Source organism: Buteo buteo, chromosome 4 (assembly GCF_964188355.1).
Source record: "Buteo buteo chromosome 4, bButBut1.hap1.1, whole genome shotgun sequence".
Lineage (NCBI taxonomy): Eukaryota > Metazoa > Chordata > Aves > Accipitriformes > Accipitridae > Buteo > Buteo buteo.
This window is the reverse complement of record NC_134174.1, coordinates 39,402,302-39,418,251: the sequence shown is the minus strand read 5'-3', so window position 1 is coordinate 39,418,251 and position 15,950 is coordinate 39,402,302. Positions and strand designations below refer to the sequence as shown.

The 15,950-nt window shown below is 41.9% G+C and overlaps 1 protein-coding gene across 1 annotated transcript in view; it reads left to right on the top strand.

Moving 5' to 3' along the window:
* The first annotated feature begins 394 nt into the window (after positions 1–394).
* NRG3 (neuregulin 3) overlaps positions 395–15,950 on the top strand; it is a 424,200-nt gene continuing 408,644 nt past the window's right edge. Inside the window, exon 1 of the mRNA XM_075025600.1 lies at positions 395–1,088. Coding sequence (XP_074881701.1) covers positions 395–1,088 — 694 coding nt within the window. The remainder of the gene's footprint in view (positions 1,089–15,950) is intronic.

Genomic DNA, 15,950 nt, shown 5'->3' with positions numbered 1-15,950 from the left:
GGATAAAAAAAAAAATAAATAAAAAATCGAGGAGGCTGATTCTTGCGACTTACTGCCCGGAAAAAAAGAAAGAAAGAAAGAAAAAGACCTGAGAGCGGAGGGAGAAGAAGGAGGGCGAAGAGGCAGAAGCGCGCAGCGCAAGAGGAGGGCGCCCGGCGGATGGCGCGGCCGTCCCGCTGACTCCGCGGCCGCGGGAGGCTGCGCGGGGCACGCCATGCCGGCGGCGTGACCGAGCGGGGCGCTCCCGCCGCCCGCTCCGCTCCGCCGCGCCGCGCTCCCCTGCGCTCCCCGCCGCCCCGCTCCGCTCTCCTCCGCCCCCCTCCGCCGCATGCCGCCGGCAGCCGCGGCGCGCTGATGCCCCGGGGCCGCGGCGGCGCTGCGGACGGCCCCTAGGATGAGCGAGGGGGCTGCCGGCGCCGCGGCGCCCGGGGCGGCGGAGGCGGCGGCGGCGGGGGGCCCGGGCGGGGATGGGGCCGGGGGGCCGCCGCGGGAGCTGCGCTGCAGCGACTGCATCGTCTGGAACCGGCAGCAGACGTGGCTGTGCGTGGTGCCCCTCTTCATCGGCTTCATCGGCCTGGGGCTCAGCCTCATGCTGCTCAAGTGGATCGTGGTGGGCTCCGTCAAGGAGTACGTCCCCACCGAGCTGATGGACGCCAAGGGCGTGGGGCAGGACCCTTTCTTCCTCTCCAAGCCCACCGCCCCCCCCCGCGGCGCGGAGACCACCGCCGCCGCCACGCCGCGGCCGCCCAGCCGCGTCAGCCCCCGCCTCACCACCATGAGCCGGGCCCCCCCGCGGCCCCCCGGCACCCGCGGACCGGCGCGGGGCGGCCCGCGGCCCACCGCGGCGCGGCACCCCGCCGCGCCCCACACGGCGCCGCCCGCCAGCGGCCCCCCCGGCACCGCCGGCCGCGGCGCCCGGCCGCCGCCCGCCGCCCCCAGCACCCCGCCGCTGCCCGCCTGGCCCACTGCGGCACACGCTACCTCCTCCTACAAGATCTACGTCCACGACTCGGCGCCGTCCTGGACCTTGTCTCCCTTCCAGGAGTCGACCACCACCACGCCGGAGGCCAGCACGACCCCCAAAATCCGTAAGTAGAGCCCGCCGCGCCGCGCCCTCGGGGCGCCGGCAAACCCCGCGGTTCGGCGGGGCCGGGCCGGGGCGACGCCTCGCTCGGAGGCTGCCGCCGCCGCGGCTCGGGGGGACGCGGCGTTCCCGGGCGGTTCTGCCGGGCGGGGGGCCGCAGAGCTCCGAAGTTTGCGCTTCTTCTCTCCCTCCCCCGCTTGCGCCCCCTCCCCGTCCCCCCCCGGCAAGTTCCCCGCTTGTGTGATGGATGGTGAGGCAGGGGCAGCCATTTGAGGTGACTGGATTTCGCCGTGGTCTTTAGGGAGGACGCAGAGCCCCCTTTCCCCTTCGAGGCTGGGCTGCGGGAGGTATTTAGGAGGTGCCGGGAGGTGTCTGAGCGAGAGGGACAACTGGCGGCCCCCAGAAGGGGCAGCGAGGAGGAGGAGGAGAGGGGTTCTCGGGAGGGGCGGGCTGGGGTGTGCCCGTGCCTTTCTGCCGGTGAGGGAGTTTGGCTTCCCACACCGTCGTCTTCCTTGAAAGCGGGGAGAGCGGGTTCCGCCAGGATGCTCCCTCCGTCCCAGCGCCCGGCTCCCGAAAGAGCCGCCGCCAGCTTCAGCAGGATGGAGCCCTGGGCACCCCGCGAATATGCAGACGCAGCCAAACGCTTTCCCGGCTCCCTTGTGTAGCCGCGGCACCGTTTTGCCGTAACTGACTCTTTTTTTTTTTTTTTTAAGCAGAGGAGGGGGCTAGTTCCCCGATTGATGCTTGGTGGCTGGCTCTTCCCACCCTCCCAGGCACAAACCTAAGGGTTCTGGCTAAATCTGAAAATTCATTTGGGCCGGGTGCATCAACTTTCACCTTCTCGTAAAGGTTATCATCTAGGACGAACGCGATCCGTGCCAAAGAACTTCTGTGTGGTGCTATTTAGTGAAATGCTCCGTAATACCGTATCGTAGTCATCTTCTGCGTTTTCTTGGATGCGGTAGAGGAAATGGGAAGCTGCATGTCCTCCATTAACTCTTAGTTGCTTCTGCTAGGAACGTCAGTTCAATTGAACGCTACCACCTGAATTGCTTTTACAGCCCAGGGCTCCCCTTTTGCGTGCTAGCGTATGGCTGTTCTGCTAGAGGATTTTGTTAGCAAGTCATTTGAACTTTATTTTGTCCATTAAATCTATTTGCTGATGAGCCCCTGGGCAGAGAGTATCTGCAGAGCAAACTGATCTTGTGAATTGACAAAATTGGGAGAAGAACAGCAAAGTGTATGTGTGGGTGGGTGTGCAGGTGGCGGATGGCTGGGAATGATTACGAATAAAACTATCGCTAAATCAGAAGAGCAAACAAGGCAGGGACTTGCTTCCCCAGAGTCTGCTGTAGTAATTGAGAGAGAACCGTCCCTTACAGGTGTGTCTGAGCCCGCTTGCTCTGTAGGTGCAACCTAAGGAAGTCAGATGTTACCAGAAGGAGAATCTTTTGTGGAGCTGAACCCTACCTGTTTCACTTAGGTGTAGGGAGCTGTATAAGGCACTCTGCAAAAACAAAGCAGCAAAGGAAGCCTGATTTTCAACCTGTGTCTCTGTTTTCAAGCCCTGTGTGAACCAGATACGTTATGTGGTGTTTCAAACTGCAGTGACCTGTGTGTGCGTGTCTGAAATGCTGCCTGGGCTTGCCAGGTGGGATCCGTTCGGGTCTAAATGCTCCCTCGCCATCTCTTCCTTTCTCCCCTTTCTATCTTTTTTGGGTATGTAAGAGAAATCCACAGCAATTTCCGCCCCTCTATGCCGTCTCCTTACGAGGTATGGAAGGCAAGACTATCCTGATTAATAAATAATGTTCAGCTGGCAGGACTCTCCTTCATGCAAGACACACAAAGGAAGAAGAAAAGCCACAATCTTAAAATGTTCCTGGCAGTTGCAGAGTCTCGTAACTATTATTTGTTTTAGGGAGACTGCTAATACCTTTTACAGCAGGGTGTTTCCCCTCATTAAATACAGCTCGGTTATAGGATGAAATGCAAGAAGTGCAAATCCAGCAGAAATTGACCCTGTTTGGGCACATTGATAGCAGAGATTATCATTAATGGAAGATTAAATAGATTACATAAAAAAGGATTTGAATTTGTAGGGCATGTGGAAATTTTTTTTAAAGCCTACAGCTGTACTTTCCTGATACATACATAAGCATCTCTGAGTATACATGTGAAATTCTCTGAGGCTGCAGTATCCACTGGAGGGGAGAGGGAGGAGAAATGCAATCTTTCTGCCATGAACTGCTGACATGGTGTCACCCCAAAGCAAGTATCTGCATCTGCCACTAACAGTTCTTAGGAAGAAAGGGAGTATTTTGCAACAAATCCATCCTCATTTCCTGCATGTTCCTTCTGTGCCCATTGCTCCAGCTGCTATTGAAATGAAAGTCATGGATCCCGTTGTGCCCTGTGAATACAAATCTGACATGGCAAATCTGATGCCCCAGCTTTCAAAACAGTGCACACCCTTGCGTGATCCTCTGGCTTGGCAAGGCACATATGTGGGCAGGAGTTCTTTAGCATCTCACAGCTTTTAAGAGAAGAAGCAGCTGTCTTTCTTTGTACTGGTTCACGTTGCAGTTTATTTAATTGTTTTAACATGTTAAAAAGGGCTCAAAGTATGATTTAGGAAGATGGAAGGCACATCAGGATTTATTTCTCCTGAAAGCTGGATGATTGCCCACCTGAAGTAAATGTTGGTAAAGCCTTTTCTCTGTGTGTGTATTCATCTGAGGAGATGTTGTGAAATCTCTTTTTTTGTGGGTGTGCATAATGACAATAATTCTTGGTTGTGTTTCACTCAAAGTCAAGCTATCTGTTAGCTGTTTTGAAAGTTCTTGATGAAGATCCTTCAGGTTCTGACTAAGCAAAAGCCACTTACTCATCAAATCTCGCTCTGTGTCTTGTGCCTGCATGTGTTTCTCATGATCACGCAGAGACTATGGCTTTTCAATATGAGCCTTTTTATCCAGTGCTCACATAAAAATCAATCACTGATTTAGAAGGATAGTCCAGCCTGTGGATCAGAAAAATCAACCAACCGACTGGAACACACCAGTGAAGTTTTATTTTTATCAAGCCATTGGTTTCATTTCTAAAGAGTCATGCCCTGATTTTTCCAATATGCATTTTTCATGGTATTCTGGGTTCTTCAAATAATGTTATTATCTTTAAATTGAGATACTGTACTTATAAGAATTCCTGTGTGTATTCAGCTATGAAATAGCACTGTGGTTTCTCTTGTGTTCATGTCACCAAAGGCTAATGCAGAGAACTGAGGTCGGGCAGGTGGGGCTCAATTAATGCATAGTAACCAGGGAAAGAGATGTTACAGAACTCCTAATCGATATGTCTTGTGAAGTCCAATTGCGACCTTTTTTTATGAGTCCAGACTGTAGCCTGAGTATACTTTGATTTCCTGCTAAAGATTTTCTGGTCCAGTCGTTTATCCTAGTCATACCTCTGTCTGTTTGTTATGCACGGCATGGGTTCAAGTAACAAGCATCTGGCAGATGAACTGTTACCAACACTGACATTTTGGTAAAAGCTGTTTGTTTTATTTTGCACTGACTCAAATGTCTTTTTCACATTAAGGATGACACTTAGATGCAACTGCGGGGTTTTCACCAACTGGAGGGTGTTGTGGGAGGTGCCAAACCGTAGTAAAACCAGACCTACTCTTCCCAGAGCTCTGAAACTTTCTGCCAACAAATGACATGTATCTGCGAACACTTCGCATTATGATCATGAGCTGTCATTGAAATCGAGGGGAGCACACATGACTGTAAAGCACGTGCCTTTAACATTGACTAAGATTAATATGTCAGTTATTTATCAATTTGTAATGCATCAAAAGCTGTTGAATTGGAAAAAAATTACTGAGGTGAACAACTGGGAGTTCTAGAACTATTTGCTTCTTCCTTATTCCCACTTACTTTCTATTCACATACCATGAGTCAATGTACCGCAGACATGATTAGATTTGTGTTTCCCATCTTAAATACTTGTCAACAGGAAGGCTACCGTCAAGATAAAAATAATAAATGCAGGATTGTAGTCACACCACTAAAGTGGAAATTACTGTAGTTTTATTTTATTTTTCATGTTTTACAGCTATAACTTGCTTCATCTGTTTCAATTAAGCTGGATGACACTGGACTTAATTCTGTTTTCCAGTTATAATTCCCATTATAGTTAGGAACTAGCGCAGTTATCACTGAGTAAATAAGTCCCACTCACAGATATGTACGTTGTTTCTATTCAGATATATTTCCTCTCTGTTCCTTTTATTGAAGTGTTTGTTGGAATCCCATTCCCTAAGAGAGCTTTCACAGCAGTGGTATGATGAGAGGAAGGGATATGGCTGAAATTACTCCATGCTGCCTTTTAACCCTGAAGAAAATTCTTTTGGGGGCTGTAAGGATTCTCGTTACGTTGATTTAACCTGTGATTGCTGATAAAAGCAAAGCTTTGCATTTTATTTGGCATATTTTTTTAGCGTCTATACAAGGACATTATGTGATATATTATATGTTGACAACAGAATACCATTATTAAATTAAAGTATTGATTCGTTGCAAAGTATTACGCTAAAGTAATGTCAGTGGTTTGTCTAAACCCACAGAAAATGGAAATTAAAAATTAAAGGACCTGTCTCTATCTACAGCATTGTGTCTACTGTTGCAGTACATTTATCATCTGACTCATTGGTTTGAAACCTCCTGCAAAGCCCAGTAAATACATGGATTGGTATGGATTTGGCTTTGACTTTATCTTTAAATTCTATAGCTCATGTAGCTTTCAGGAAGTACCTAAAACATACTAGGGTTTGGGTTTGCTGATTTCTTCCATGACTTGTTTGGAAACAAACTGCACAAGGGAAAGTGCCTAGTAAAATCAGGTAGGACTACCTGGTCACCAAAATAAATAAATAAATAAATAAATTGAAATCAGAGACTTTTGTATGTCTCTGAGCCTGGTGATTTCTTTTTGAGATTCTTTGTAGTTTAAACGAGCTTGCAATACTCTAGTCTTAACTGCGCACGTGTATGCACGCGTGCACACACGCGTGCACACACACGTTCACACACACAGAATACAGACAGGTATTTGTGCGTTTGCACAGCACCTATTTTCGAGGAGGAGGATCAGGACCTCGGAGACTGTTGTAACTTCAGGACTAGTCTTTGCTAAGCAAGTTAACTACTTTGGTTGTGGTGCTTGTCCTTGCAGTGTAGTTCAGAAAAGAAACCCGGAGGTTTCATTGTAGCTAACTAGACTGAATACCAAGTTAAAGTGCATCTCTTTTAATTTGGAAGTCTCTTTCAGGTTCTACTGTGCGGAAGGGATTTGTTGTCACTGTTATTATTAAGCATAGGTATGGTGTTTTGTTTTGGTTTTTTTTTTTGCATTAGAAGAGCAGACAAAAGACAGGTAGGAAAAACAACAGGATACTTTGTGTTATGGAGATGATTTCTTACTCTAAGGGACTTAGTTCTTGGATCGATATAGGGAGGGTTAGAAGTGTCATTTAATAAGGCGGCTGTGCTCCAGATCAAAACTGGGACTGTGTTTTCTCATTGCTCAGAACTGAATTTCCAAGGCGGGCAGCTCTTAAACCTACTTTCATACTTTTACCTTCCCCTTAATACCTAATCTCAAGCCACTCGACCGAGTGAAGTACATCTTCAGTGGAGGGAAGTAGCTTCCTGTGAGGGCTGAGCAGATGGGCTTGCCAGGCAAGGGCACTTCTGACCAGGGCAAGACAGAGGATGAGCATTCAAATGGCTTCTAGTAACACACAGAGAAAGTAAAAAGCGCTTTTTGAGTGGTGTTTTTACTTTTTATCACACAGGTTTCTGGGGCCCCTTGGTAAAATGCATTCAAGAGGAGAAAAATGAATAAAGCAGCCATGAAGAAAATTAAAATAGCAACTGCATGTATAAATTTCAGTGTTCTTTTCACAGAAGAAATACCTAATTGGATCAACTCTTCCTGGTGAAATTTGGTGATAGCAGGGAAAAATACATTTACTAAATGTTTATTGCTAATTGTGGAAATGTTTGTTTCCGAATCTTTATCAATATGCTCAATATTACTCCAGTAATGTTTAAAAACAGTTAAAAAAAGTAAAATCTACAAAATTCTTCCACTATTCCATCTTTTCTGTCCTCCCAGGGCAGTATTTTGCATTTCCAAAGCTGTGTTTCTCATGTAGCATGTAAATAGGCTTCCATGACTTTCAGGTCTTTTTTACAACGTATTACTCCTGATTTTTTTTATTTTTTATTTTTTTTGTAGTGTAGTTCTGATGGCTTCTGATAATTCACTTCATATCATGTTTAGCAACTGATTTTTAAGTCCAGATTGCTTTAAGTTTTTTCCTCAGAGTAGTTTGATTTTTGTATTTCTGCAAGAATTAGACCTTTGGGAAGAGCTTGGGTAGAATGGTAGAAGCTTGCTGTCCAATAAAAACATAACTGGGGAAAAAGATAAAGTGAAACTTTGGTCTGAAATACCTGAAGAAATTCCTGCTTTAGTCCCTGTAAAATAAGCCCAACAACCTGAAAGTTTCCTCTTTTTGCTTTAACATCTCCTTTTTGTTTGTCACTTTTTGGTTTATGGCTTTTCTTTTCCTTTTAAAATTTGAATTAGTCTCTCAGCAATTCTATGGGCCCTACAGTTGTGTCCCATTCCCCCCCCCCCCCGCATTGTATTTTATGCTCATAGGGAAGATGCACGTTAGCAGTGCATATATATTGGCAACCCAGTAGGTGCTGTTTGTAGAAAAGCGAATTAGTATTTTAATCTGTGTGAAAAGACCTTTCACTGAGGCATTTCTAACTTTGTTAGCAAAGAATTGAGGAAAAAATATCCTGATAGTATTCTGTGTAGAAGTTGTGCTGAATTAAATAGTTTAGTCTCTTTGGTTTTTATAATGAGATTGCTATATGGCCCAATTTTGCAAACATACAGGCCCAATTTTGGGTGTCGAGTGATGCCTTTCCTTTTTTGTAGAGTTACGCATCTGCAGAATCAGGGTCAATGTATGTGAACATCTGTGTGATTAAATGTGTTACTGTGTCTCAGATTGCAGTGTGAATGCTTACAAAACATGCCTGTGTAAATAACTGTACATCAGCTTTAAAGTGCTACTTTTAAAAAGTTGTCAGCATTATTTAAATGTGCTTATTAGAACTGAGTTTCCATTAGTGCATTTTCTTTTTCTGTGTGTGCTTAGTGCTACCATGAAATACATACCATTAACCTGTTTATTCTTTGCCTGAAATAAGTCCTGTAGTAAAATCTTCGTGTTCTGGCGGACTGTAGTTGCTTAGCTGTAGACTGTCACAAGACATGTGGCTCATGAATGTTTTTGCATATCACTTTTAAATGATTTCCTTACCTGATTTTTAATTTTTTTTTAATTATTCCAGAAAATAATACTTCTGGGTTTTTACAGTTTTTCTCTGTATTACTTCCTCAGCTAGGTGTATGCCAACACTGACTTTTTCCTAAAGCTTATAGGTAAAAAATGTTTTCTAAAACATTAGAGATGGCAAGTTCTGTTTTAAGATTTAGTTATTTTCTGGAACCAAATTATGAAATTATCTTCACATTGTTCCTTTCACAACATCATTACTGTTAAAGTTCAAGATTCTAGTTCAGTAGGAACTGAGCCTTGATTGCTGGTTGTTACCAGATAGAGGGGCTATAGCACCGTGTAACAGCAAACCATTAAATTAATATTAATAGCAAATAACCTCTTTTCCAGATCTGATTATTCTCACTGATGTCAGAACTTGTAAAGCAAGCATTTGAGATAAGATGGGGTTATTCTCTTGGAAGGGCTTTGGTGGTCTGTTTGTACTGCAATGACAAGGGCTTTTTTCTAACGTGGTTGGCGAGGAAGGTAGAAAACATACAATCTAGCCTGTGGTTGCTGTGCTGCTTCTAAATGTAATCAGGATTTTAACAAAACCAAAAAACTTGTATCAAAAAGTGTTGCTAACCTGCAAAGTTGTGCTGCATTGTGCAATGCTAATGTTTACTATGTCTCCCAGTTTAATGCATAATAAAATAGCATCTCCAGTAGTGTGCTCAGAGTGGCTGAGAGTTGTAGCTAGCTAACTTTCTCAGTGGCTGAGTAATACTGTTGAATATTAAAAAGGATGTAGGGAATCTTTGTTTCCTCTCCCCCTGGTGAATTACAGTAGAAGTGGTCAGAGGGTTATCATTAAAATAGTACTAAGCTATCCCAGAAGTTTTGACTTGGAATTGACTGTGTAATACTTGCAAAACCCAATCTATTAATTGTCTTCCAAAGGGGTGTGCTTTGTTAGTGTTTTTTTAAGAGTAGTGTTGTGCAGAGAGGAAATCAGTTTTCTTGTTCAATCTGTCAGTAAATTTACAAAAGAGAAGCAGGGTTTTTGTTTGAAACCTAGAGATAAGCCGCACTGAAATGGTACAGTGATTTTTCCTGCTGTTTAACAGTATGAAATATGAAGACTTTGCACTGCTAGGGTTCAGTGGGCAGTGGGTTCAGGAACTTAACTGAGGGGATTATTCTGATGAATGTCAGTGCTCCTGATTTAGAAGGGTAGAGGTACTTTTATAATTATTTCATAAGTAGCTAAACCACATTAGTCTTTAGCCTGAAATCTGGCCCAGCTAAGTAAGGGTCATAGTGTTAAAGTTCAATCCTCTCAATTATTATTTTTTTTTCTTTTTTAGATAACTAAAAAGCCAAAATGCCATGCATAAATACATAGAGCAATGACTTTTTCCTTAATCAGTTTGGGTTTCTTTTGCTTTTAGATTTCAATCTTTATTTAATAACTTATGTTAATAGAGCATACCATACATTTCACAAGGTCAGCTGCTTATTTATAAGACTGTATCTCAGTGTAATAAAGTTGATTGTAATTAGTTTCCATCAGTCGCAAATGTTAGTCAGAAAAACATAGGCTGCAAACTAAAACAAATGATAAACTGTAGTATCTAGCAGCTGAAAATACTAATTGAATGCTGTTTCTGAGTTTGTAACATACACACTTCTAAATTCACTGATGATCTCAAAGCAATGTAGAAGTGATGCCATCTTCTCCCAGACTGAAACTATGTATTTCTGCAGCAGGTTTTCATAGTACACATAGGCTCACTTCCTACCAAAGCTACTCTGTTAGAAGGTTGTACCTTTGCCTCAGCTAATTACCTTCTGGGTTGTGAAGATGACGACCTTGATGCTCATAATGATAGTAAAAACAACACAGAAAGTGCAACATTCACAGGATGCTTTTAGAGTCATAGGATTTACAGCCCAAAGGCTCATTTGTACTGGGGAAGGTGAACATTTGCCACTTGGTGACTACTGTCACCTTGCCTTAGAGAAGAAGGGTGGTAGACGGGCAGTGGAGATGATGGGGTGAGTGTACCCATCCTGCACTTCTGCACAAGAAGCTCTTCAGCACGGTTCAGCCTGATCTGGGAAGACACAGCCTTTGCCTTGGCTCTGTCAGCATTAACTGTCCTGGCTTGTTCTCTGCAAAAGTACAGAGGGAAAGAAGTGTTTCTAATACCTTTTCATATCTGGAGCACATTCATTACAGAGGCTTACTTAGTCCTAAATGAAAAGCAAGAATAGTAACTTAATATTTTAAATTGGTTTTAGAAATATCTGCCTGCAATAGGGAATTCTTACAGGTTTTAGTTCTTGGATGGCTGGATTTAATCTGAATATATGGAGCTGAAAAGTTAGTGTGCGATATGTTTAAGAGGGGAAGAAGAAAGAAGAGTCTGATATTGTAATTGTTATTTCGTAGGAGATTGAAGGAATCACTTGCATCTACTGAATTGTGGTAATAGGGTACACTACAAGGCTTGATTACACCATGTGTTTAAGTACATTTGAAAACTATCCTGTATTACCTTGGCAGATGTAGGGGATTTGTAGCCAGCCACAGCTTCACTGCTGTAAGGTGTATCTATAAATGTGAACAAACACAGTTTGAGTAGCTGCTGAGTAATGGCTCCTTGTTCCCAGTTTGTTTACAGTGCATATTTTGGAAATATGAACAGGTATTTATTCCAGTTTGATAATAATTAAAATACATTTATCCCTGATTTTAACAATGATCCTGGCTGGTGGGTGATGTACCTGTAGAAAATGAAGTGTATTGGACAGGCCTAAGCTAAATGTCCGTACTGTAAAGAGAGTATTGTGGGTGGGGTCCTACAGTGAGGATGAGGTATGCTAGGTGATAAAAAGATTAATAATTCTTGTGAGATATTTTATTTGCATACTGTGAGAATCTTGTCTGTTTAAAAGCAGTGTGGGTTTATTAGGGAGCTTATTTTTTTAAATGCTTTTAAGAAGATACTGTAAGATTATATCTAATTAATTAAATACATTACATTTGAATTATTTAATTAGAGATTATTTTTTAACCATCCCTTAACATTCTAACACTCTCTTAATATTTTTTTCAGGTTTTTAATCCTGTTTATGAATGCAATCTATATGACAACATAGACTCGTGGATTTTTCCCTTAACAAATACTACTTCAAAATAATTTACTATATTTTGTGTAATGAAATAGAATTAGAATCTCAGGAACTCATCTAGTCTGTAACTGAGTATTCAGTGGGAGCTGTAGGCTGCTCTGCAGTTCTGTAAGAATCACAGCAAGAAGCAAGATAGACCACAGACAGGCACTAGATTGAATGTTTTACATGAGAACTAATAATTAAAGCTTGTTAAAGAATTTAGGGTCCAAACATAATGAAGCTCTTCTAATTATCACCAGATTTTGGTCCAACTCTGCATTGGCAAAGAGGTAATTAAAAGCTTCTAAGTTCAGTTCAGCTCTGCATAAATGAAGGTTGGGATAATCAAAACACATAAAGGAGATAGGAGGATATTAGATTAAATTTATGGGATATGCAATTTCATTAGTAGTTATGGAAAATAAGCTGATGTAAAAAAACCCAACAAAGCAAAACTCCAAACATAGTATCAGAGATTCAATGTTATTTCATGTCTTTGTTAGTTACTTTATATAATGATTTCCTACATTATAGAATAAAATAACTTTTCTCACTAGGTATTGAAAAAGCATATCTCGTAGTGCATAGATGGAGATTGTGTGAAGGTGGTGCTCAGGCTTGAATAACTTTCTATGCTGGACTGTTGTCTTTGGAGCTCTGCCTTTTGTTGTTAGAACTGAATGAAATTACCTTGACTTTCTACTTCCACCAGAAAAAGGGTGACCTTGACAGTGTAGAGCTGTTACAATAGACAACTGCTATAGAATGATGTCATTTTCCTAATTTTGGCTTGCTTATTAGTCTGCAATTCATCCCCAAAAGTTGTTCAAACCTCAGTGAAAGTAACAGACCATAGATCATTGTTTACTGGAAGTTAGGAGACCAGGACCGGTCACTTCTTTTCCTCAAGCTCGCGTTTTCTTATTTGTGAAATGAAGACATGGTGAAGATGTACAGATGAGAAGCGAGAGGTGTGTTATAGTGAACATTCAAAAAATAATCAGGAAATACACTTCACAAGTCTTATTTTAGATTTCACAAAATACCTGATATCCTTGATTGTGCCATGGGTTGTGTGTATGATAATTTTCAGTAACTTTCTGATAGTGAAATCTATTAGACTTTAGTATTAAAGAGGAAGGGATGGAAGCTTTTATTTTTTTTAGGTGATTTAAAAGTGTATCTCCAAATATAGCCAAGATATGTCCCTGAACAACAGGGGTGTATCTGACAGCAGGGCAGGGCTGTGAGACACCCGAACAAGCCACTTACTCTAGTTCATAATTCTTTATTTTTGTCCTGCAGTGAGTTGCATCAGGTTTGAATTTGGGACACTCATTAGGCCAAAACTTGCCATTATGACAACCCCATTTAAATCTTTTTAGCTTAACTTTATAGTCAGTTGTCATCAGGAATTTTAGTAACTACTATGTTTTATATTGCTGTCTTGTTATATTTCAGAACTGAAGTGTTATTGTTGCCGTATCTCACATTGAAAGGAAGAAACACTTTCAGTATGGTGTAGTCTTCTATAGATAGAGTCAAAATGCTCTCTGAGTAGGTGGGATCCTTAGCCAAATCCAAACCCAATGAGATAAGTGAGAATAAGTGGGCTCTAGCTAACGTTTAAAATAAACAGTTACGAAGGAGTGACTTGCTTCGCCTAGTCTGTTGTTCTGCATTTGCTTATAGTTGACTTTTATTAAATGTAGCTATGCTGATCTCTTGAGAAAAAAAAATCTGTTCTAACAATAATAAGGTATTTACTAGAGGGGGCCTTAGGTGGAGAATAAGACAAGGTTTGTAGGAGAGGTACTCTAGTCGATTAACTAACACAATTAGACAAAAATTGGCAAATGCTTTTTCTGTGTCTCTTTGGTGAGGTGATGTAACTGATTTCCTTTTCACTTTTCAACCTCCTTCCAATAGCAGGATATCTAACACCAACAAAGTTTTAGTTTGTTTTTTTTAATTAACTGAAAATGTTTTTCATAACTTGAACTGATATGCTTAGATTTGGAGTGTAAATAGGTAAGTGTGAAGCTTGCTAAGTGTTGTCCTCTTTGCGTATTTATCCTGCTGTTAGGTTTCAGGTTTAAAAACAATGTCCATATCAGAGAAACTTACTAAAGGGGGGTAAGAAACTGTTTATCATCTTCAAATTCTCATATATTCAGATTGTCTTAGTAGTTTGGAGAAAGGTTCAGTGTCATTAGTTATTACTGAAGATTAATATTGTGTTGACACCTGGACGTACGGCCCCAACACAGACGTTCGCATTGAACGCTCACTTGTTATGAATTTCAAAGCCTATATGAAATGATTTATACTGGTGCTTGAAAATATGTTCTGGTAATAGCCTTTTTAATGTCTTTAGGACATATAATTGCCATTAAGTGGGATAATCTGCTGTTTGGAATGGAGAGCTGGGAGTATTTTGGTTGCGAATAGTCTAATGAAATAGATTGAAAACGAGGACGAGTAATAAATGAATGGATCTGTACTACTAACAACCAGCTTGGGCTCGGCATCTGATTTATGACTGGAGTATATGGTGTGCACCACCTAAGGTGGGATGTCTTTTCCCCAGGCAGTCATGGGGTTGACGAGAGGTAGTAGTCTCTCTGGGGACTGATCCTGTCCCTGCTGAAGTAGTACTAAACCTAGGTTAATTTTAATAGTAGTGGATTAAGCCTGTGGATCTTCATTTGTTACTGCTGAAGTCAGTGGAAGGTCTGCACGTGGCCTGATACAGGACACTTTCAAACTCTCTCAGTTTGGCACCATTGTGCCTGACTGGAATACCCGTTTTAGTGAATGGTGGGCTAGTATCTGTGTAGAAGGTCTTTGACACGGTTTTTATATTCTGCATGACTCTCAGTGGTTCTGTCAATCTTGATTTGTAACACTTATATCATAATCTCATTACATGAACATCAAAGCACTAACAAAGTTTGCGGTTTCGCTTTAAAAATAACATAAAAGTTAAATCTTTCCAAGTGGTATGCCCCCTTCCTTTCCACATATTTCAGTTGTGATCATGTGGCAGGGTGCTCAGTTGGTAGTCAGATAAGCATTAGGAGAAACTAAATGATTTTTGTGGGGATCCCGATTTGAAGTGGTTGCCTTGCCTTGGAATTTTCTTGGGGATCCGCAAGAGCAGCTTTGTTAATGATGTTTGTCATTTGTAAAGAAAGCTGCACTGTAAACTTCAGGTCTTAAAAGGAAGGAGTATGTAAAAAATAAAACATGAAGTTTGTGAGATAAATTGTTGAAGTGAGGTAATGTTTACCCATTTTCTAAGTTAAGACAGTATTTATAATCCGAACAACCACTGCACTAATCCTGGAGAACTGAAGACCTCGGTAACTGTTTTGACCCAATATTTTCTCTAGTATGAAACAAATGGCTAATGTAGGTAGACTCCTGGTATCCCAAACAATCCTGCTTGCGTCTAGTATTTTTTGTGAGCTTCGTGAAGAGGCGTGGGTGGTTAGAATTTCCCTTCAGAAGTCTCAATTTGAGAAAAATGTCTGTTCTTCAGAAAGTGAAGTCATACAGTTTTGCAGCTTCAGGTTGAAACAGTTCTACAAGAACTGAACTTCCAGAGGTTTCAAGGTCATTGCTTAATAAGAATTTACATTGAAAAAGGTAGAAGTCTCAAACTCTTTATTAAACAGTTCAGAAGAAAAAAACCCCACAGTTCTTCAAAGTCCCAGGTACTTTCTCTGTAAACCGTGTGAAACTCTACCAAATGACCGACTTCTCATAGAGACAAGCAATTGATTGTGTAACTAGTATGCATGGTCACTGTGAAGTGCATCACAGAAAGCATGACTTTTAGATGATTTTGTAAACACATGTAAAGTAAAAAAAAAAATCACATGGTATATTTGCGAGTTTTTACAGGAAATCAAGATACCATCAAAGGAGGATTTTATACTGCACATTTTTAAAATTAACTAGTTTTGGGCTTAATCTTGCAATAGGCATGAAATCTAATATATTCTGCTTTATTTGCTTCTCAAAGCACAGACTGTAATAACTATATAGAAATTTCATTGATGGTTCTGTAGAATCTTTTAAATAGGGACGTGTAACAGTTATTCCGAAGTGATGTATTATTTGGAGGACACGTACACAATAAACCTAACAGAAGCTGTCCTTCCTCATTTCTTTTTTTTGATGTATGCTACGGTACCTATGCTCTACTGATGCAGTGAAACTGTGAACGCTGTTGTATTGGGTCTGGCTGAGATGGAGTTAATACTCCCCACAGCAGCCCTCATAGCACTGTGCCCTGCATCAGTAGCT